The sequence below is a fragment of the Beta vulgaris genome, chromosome 9 (genome assembly GCF_026745355.1).
Source record: "Beta vulgaris subsp. vulgaris cultivar EL10 chromosome 9, EL10.2, whole genome shotgun sequence".
In the NCBI taxonomy this organism is placed as follows: domain Eukaryota; kingdom Viridiplantae; phylum Streptophyta; class Magnoliopsida; order Caryophyllales; family Amaranthaceae; genus Beta; species Beta vulgaris.
Window position 1 is genome coordinate 4,514,376 of NC_079210.1, and position 6,309 is coordinate 4,520,684.

General features: G+C 32.8%; 1 protein-coding gene across 1 annotated transcript; it reads left to right on the top strand.

The window, feature by feature from the left end:
- Positions 1-2,625: 2,625 nt before the first annotated feature.
- LOC104883256 (7-deoxyloganetic acid glucosyl transferase) lies at positions 2,626-5,856 on the top strand. The gene is made up of 2 exons (XM_010667747.4): positions 2,626-3,291; positions 4,670-5,856. The coding sequence occupies exons 1-2, from the start codon at positions 2,724-2,726 to the stop codon at positions 5,650-5,652; spliced, it is 1,551 nt and encodes a 516-aa protein (XP_010666049.2). The 5' UTR covers positions 2,626-2,723; the 3' UTR covers positions 5,653-5,856.
- The last annotated feature ends 453 nt before the right edge of the window (positions 5,857-6,309 follow it).

A 6,309-nucleotide genomic window follows, 5' to 3' on the forward strand; every position in this document is an offset into this window, starting at 1 on the left:
TCCTTTTTTGATATACTTGTTTTTCTTTGCTAAACGGGTCAAACAAGAAAATAATTGATCTTTGTAATTATGTTTTTCAGAGTTGTAATGAGAAAGGATTGATTTTTTTGGGAATAGGAGGTGACAGAGGTATCATTAATGGAGTTTTAAAAATGGGAAAGGAAGTGCGTGAAAATAGCAGGCAAGAAAGAGAAATGCGTGGAGTTGGATTTTTTTTATTTTTTTCTACTTTGGGCAGACATAGAAAATTGAACCCTTATATTTCGGACGACCTGTGTGATTGCTCACTTTACATAGAGCCTTAGCCGAGCCTGGGAAAGATTTAACAATTGTCATGTCTCATATGTGAAAGTTGTAACTTGAACATCAACTTTACTAGTCCCTCCATTCTTTTTCAATGTTTCAGCTGGTTGGAAATCATCACGCACGAGAGCAGAACTAGTGACATGAAAAGAAAACGAAGGATTTACTATAAATAGTTATGCTTGTGCGAAAATTGTTTGGAGTGTCCCCCGCTACGTTGTTCGGACTCTCTATTTTACCCAAATACCTATATCGGATTCTCGATACTCGAACATGGATGGGACACTTAGACATTTTATTTCGGGCTAAAAAATTGAAAAGTTTTAAAAGTAGCCAAGTCGAACACTCGAACACTTACCTTTGTCGGACAAGGTACCCGAGTCCGGAAACATAGATCCCCCGCTAGCCGTGAGCGTTGTGCCAATCATCCAAAATATGGAGTGTTGTTTTTCTAGATTGTAGTATTAAGAAAATAAAAACTTGAGTGGAATAGAGGCTTTTTAGGGAGATGGGGCCTGTTCTCCCAAGCTTATTTTCAGTTCAGTTCAGTTCAACTCCAATCAGTTCAGTTCAGTCCAGTTCAGCTCCAATCAGTTCAGTTCAGTTCAGTTCAGCTCCATTCTTCTATAACCATTTTGTTAAATATTATTATTATGTTGGTATAATTTATTTTACTAATTACTCTTATTATTATTATTATTATTATTATTATTATTATTATTATTATTATTATTATTATTATTATTATTATTATTATTATTATTATTATTATTATTATTATATTATATTATTATTATTATATATTATTATTATTATTATTATTATTATTATTATTATTATTATTATTATTATTATTATTATCATTATTATTATTTATTATTATTGTTGTTTCTATATGTTATTTTGTTTATTATAGCTTTACTCATTATTATTATTATTATTATTATTATTATTATTATTATTATTATTATTATTATTATTATTATTATTATTATAATTAGGAGGAACATGGTTTAGGTCAAAGCACAATAAACCCACTTTTTTTAGCCCATAAACCAATCAAATCGCGTCAAGACGGTTTATGATGTAATTTTCGCGGTCCAACCCAATCATTATTTTTATTACTAAATATTTTTATATTATTAAATCTAGTTATTAAAATAGTAATATTAATTTACTTCTTAGATATTATTACTATTATATATCATCATCAAGTATTAATATATGAATATAAATAATATAAAATAATTATTATTAATTATCATAATTATCATTAATTATTATTATTAATTTATGATTATTAATATTATATATTAATAACTATCATTTAAAAATATCCAAAATACTATTATTATTATTATTATTCATTATTATTACTTATCATTGTAATTATTATTTAATATTCAAATTATTATTGTTTAAAATATTATTTATATATTTATTACATTCAATTTAAAATAATTTAATTTAATTCAATTCAATTCAATTCAGTTCAGTTCAGTTCAGTTCTGTTCAGTTCAGTTCAGCTCCAATAAGTTCAATTCAGTTCAGTTCAGTTCAGCTGTTTTATGCCGAAGAGAACAGGCCCTTGGTTTCATAAAACTCATCTGTTCTACAATAAAAAAATCTTGTGCGTTTAGAGCTTTCATATGTGAGCTATTCTTTTAACTCTTATATGGTTGTACCAATAGATTTTTGTTGTTTTAGCCTTCCCCAAATAACTCCAAAATGCTATGTTTAGCTATATTATTTGAAAATAAACTGAATCTGATACGATAAAGTTGAAACTAATAAAGTGTTGAAATTGATAAGGTAGCTAATTAGTTTAATTATTTGACAAAATTAGTTGCTTAAGTTACTAAATTATTTTGGCAAAATTAGTTGTTATCAAAATTTTAGAAAGATTTTCCAAAATTCCAGTCACTTGATTTTGCAAGATTCTAATTGATCATTTAAGTCATTTTAACGACCTGAAATATTCTTTTAGGTACTCTCCAAACACTTCTATTCATTTTAGCACCTAAAATATGTTAGCACCTTAAAGGTAACTAAAATACTTTCCCAAATAGAGCCACAATATACTACATGAATTAAGGTTGGCCTATTTAGTTGGAAGTCTTCATTCTACTCCCTTTAACAAGCGTCCAATTCTTACTCCTTGCAAAGTAAGATCGATGTTCAATTTTCCCGACACTTATACAAGGAATATTCATCTTACCCTAAAAAAAACTCCAAATAAAATATTTAACCGATCATATTAACTTTGTATATTTTAAAGTAGCCTAATATATATAGGTATGCCGATGCAACAAATGCTTGTTCTACAACTGCTACTTGAAAGTCAGACATCAATCCAATCTTTTGGCAAACACTAACCAGAAAACCAAAATAAGATAGAGGCTGAATAACAATCAGTAGGCATGGAGATTGAACCTCAATTACTTGGATCATCAAATCCACCACACATCCTCATATTTCCATTACCAATGCAAGGCCCAGTGAACTCAATGCTCAAGCTAGCGGAGTTGCTCATCCTCTCCGCAGATAACATTCATGCCACCTTCCTCACAACCGATGTGGTCTACCGCCAACTCATTGTCTCGGCTCGTGCAAAGGAACGCTTTGATCAGAACCCACGATTTTCTTTTCGTACCTTCTCAGACGGCCTCCCCAATGACCACCCTCGAGGTGGTGATAAGTTCTTAGAGATGTTAGATGCCGTAAAAACTGTTAGCCATCCAATAGTCAGGGAAATTGTATCATCAGGTGATACACACACAAGTAGCAGTGAAACTAATCAAACTTTGGAGGTTGTTTTAAGTCCCCTTGTGACATGTATTGTGTCAGATGGATTATACAACTTTGCCTTGGATGTTGGTAATGAAGTTGGAATACCAGTTTTTTATTTTGAGACTATGAGCCCCAGCTGCCTTTGGGTTTATCTTTGTCTACCAAAATTAGTTGAAGCTGGAGAGGTACCATTTACAGGTACCAGAGTCTACCTTTGATCTTCTAATTGTAATTAGTACTCTCTGCCTTAATAATGCTTTATGTTTTCTTATTTCTGATACAAAGCCTAAAAACTTAAAATTTGAAAAGGTTACTATATGGAGAAAAAGGATCACTAAATATAATAAGTGGTTTTGGTCCACAATAATATTATTATGGACCAGGTCTACACAACACTAACTCGTCAACATCTCATTAGTTTGAATGATTGCTTTGCATGATGTCATTCCTTTTGCTGTATTTTTCATACCTTTCAAAACATTTGTTTTAAGAGTGATTTATTAGAAGACATTTCTCTATATAATTTGATCAAAAATTCTTTTACACGATGTGCCATACAATTAGTTAATGGTCTGAAGTAAACAGCTCACAAATTACGAATGAGGTTATCGATAAACATTAGTAAGATTTTAACGACATTGGTGTATTAATTGTATCAGTAAAGTTAATGTGTCATTTTTGGGAATTTGATACAGGCCGATATCATGCCACTTTATTATTAATGGTATAAATCAGGTCATGCTTTGTGAGATCTAGATTAATCTTTGGTTTATAATCGGCTTGCCAATAGTAAACAAGGATAGCAGAAAGAGGGAAGCACTTGTGAGAACTAAGCCATATTAACGCGTAGCTTTTTAGCTAATCTTTGATTTTCTAATACAAAAATATTGGTGTAAATCTTTGGTTGTATGTAAACCATCATTCAAACTCACATGAGATTTAAGATTTGAAAGTTAGCTTTATCAATTCCCACTTGCTGCACTGATGAGGACTTAGCACTCCAAACTATTCAACATTATTACAGCAATTGGTGATTATACTAAAGCACAACTTCAGATCTCAAATACCGGACCATATACATGTCTATATGGAAGAATTTTAAAAGAAGAAACAAAAGGACTTGGAGGAATCTGGATTTAAGTTGATTTCTTAAAGTAGACTTATTATAAAATTTCGATTAGTTGAAGATCGAGTTTTCTTGAACGTAACGTGCTCATCTAATTTATTAGAATTAATTATTTGAACTTATTAAAACTTCTTGAGCCCATGAACAACCCAAAGTGTTGTCCCACAATTTGGAATTAGGGGGAGTGTTGGGATGTCCACTTTGAGGAAATATATGAGTTGTGTGCACTTTATACGGTTGAGGGTTGTTCCCCTATTGCCATATAGTTTTGAGGTGAAACCTCTGTGGTCTCTAGAGTGGATTTGCACTTGTGCGTGGCGGGCGCGATCCAGACCTGTTTAATAAAACTTAATTAAATTTGTTTGTAAGTTGTTAAAAACTTTTCTCAACTTAAATTTAGTAATTCAATAGTTTAGTTAATGAATTTAGTGCGCATTTGCATATATACAGAAAACAGCGATTTAGATGCATTATTAGTGAATGTCCCTGGCATGGATGGTTATCTGCGTCGGCGTGACCTTCCAGACTTTTGTCGAGCTCGTGATGCCACCGACGATATAATGTTGCAGCGAGTTCTGGAACAGGTCCAACAGATGCAACGCGCTCAAGGCATCATTCTCAACACATTTGAAGACTTAGATTCACATTTGCTCTCTTATATGCGCTCTCATTGTCCGAATCCTATTTACACCATCGGACCATTACATTTAAGTCTCAAGGAAAGATTGCAAGCAAACGCTCTATCATCGAATCAACCATTCGTATATTCAGATCATTCAAATAGTTTGTGGCAAGAGGATAGAAATTGCATGGCATGGCTTGACAAGCAACCACTAAGATCAGTCATCTTCTGTAGTTTCGGAAGCCAAGTAGTCATTACGAAAGAGCAACTTACGGAGTTTTTGCATGGTTTGGTCGATAGTGAAACTTTGTTCTTGTGGATGAATAGACCAGGATCTGTTATTGGCTTGGAAGAAAATTATGAAATGTTAGAAAAACAAGTTTTAATGCATGGTGACTTACTTAAAGGCATCAAGAAAAATGGGTGTATAGTTAGTTGGGTTCCACAAGTTGAGGTTTTAAGCCATCCGGCTATAGGAGGATTTTTGACTCATGGTGGTTGGAACTCGGTTATAGAAAGTGTAGTCGCGGGGGTGCCCATGGTTTGTTGGCCTCATTATGTGGATCAACTTGTAAATAGTAGGCTCGCGACTGAAGTCTGGAAACTTGGAGTTGACATCAAAGACAGTTGCAATCGAGCCATAGTTGAAAAGGTGGTCAGAGATATCATGTATCTAAGAAAGGATGAGCTATTAGAAAATGCAACTAAGATGGCTAATTTGGCATCGACGTCAGTCCAGAAAGGTGGATCTTCCTACGAATCTATGAAGAATCTAATCAACGACATGGAATCATTAACATCACAAATTTAGAATCATCAATTATCATTAACTTGTTGAGACTAAGATTTTAGAGTAATTTGTTTGATTGCTTCCCATCTTTAGTGGTAATTTCTTGTGGCTGGGTCCTTGACTAAGTTAATAAACATAACAAAGGATATCTTGGCCTAGTGGTTAAGATTGAGCTATTGTGAACGATACGCTACAAGTTCGAATTCCCCTTCCCTTCTTTGTACTTTATATTGCCTTCGTAGCTCAAATTAATAAAAAAAAGGAAAAATTGACAATAGAGGTATGAACTTTGGGTGATAATTTTTAAAAGGTCTGAACTATTGATTAACTTGTGTAGGTCCCAACTTTAGGGGGTCTTTACTTTTAACGGGCCTTAGTGACGTAAAACTGACTGAATAGGTCATCACTTGTAAAATTTGGGTCACATCAGAAGGGTTAATTGAGGGAGGGGTGTAGGAACTAGGTGAGATTTAAAAAAAAAATCTCCAGTTTTAAGTCGTCGAGGCCCGCTAAAAATTAAGACCCCCTAAAATTGGGACCTACACAGGTTAATCAATAGTTCAAACCTTTTAAAAATTATCACCCAAAATTCAGACCGTTATTGTCAACTTTTCCTAAAAAAAAATAATTTCATCACAGTCGCAGTAAATTAATGGGTTTCTTAAGTTAGCATATTAT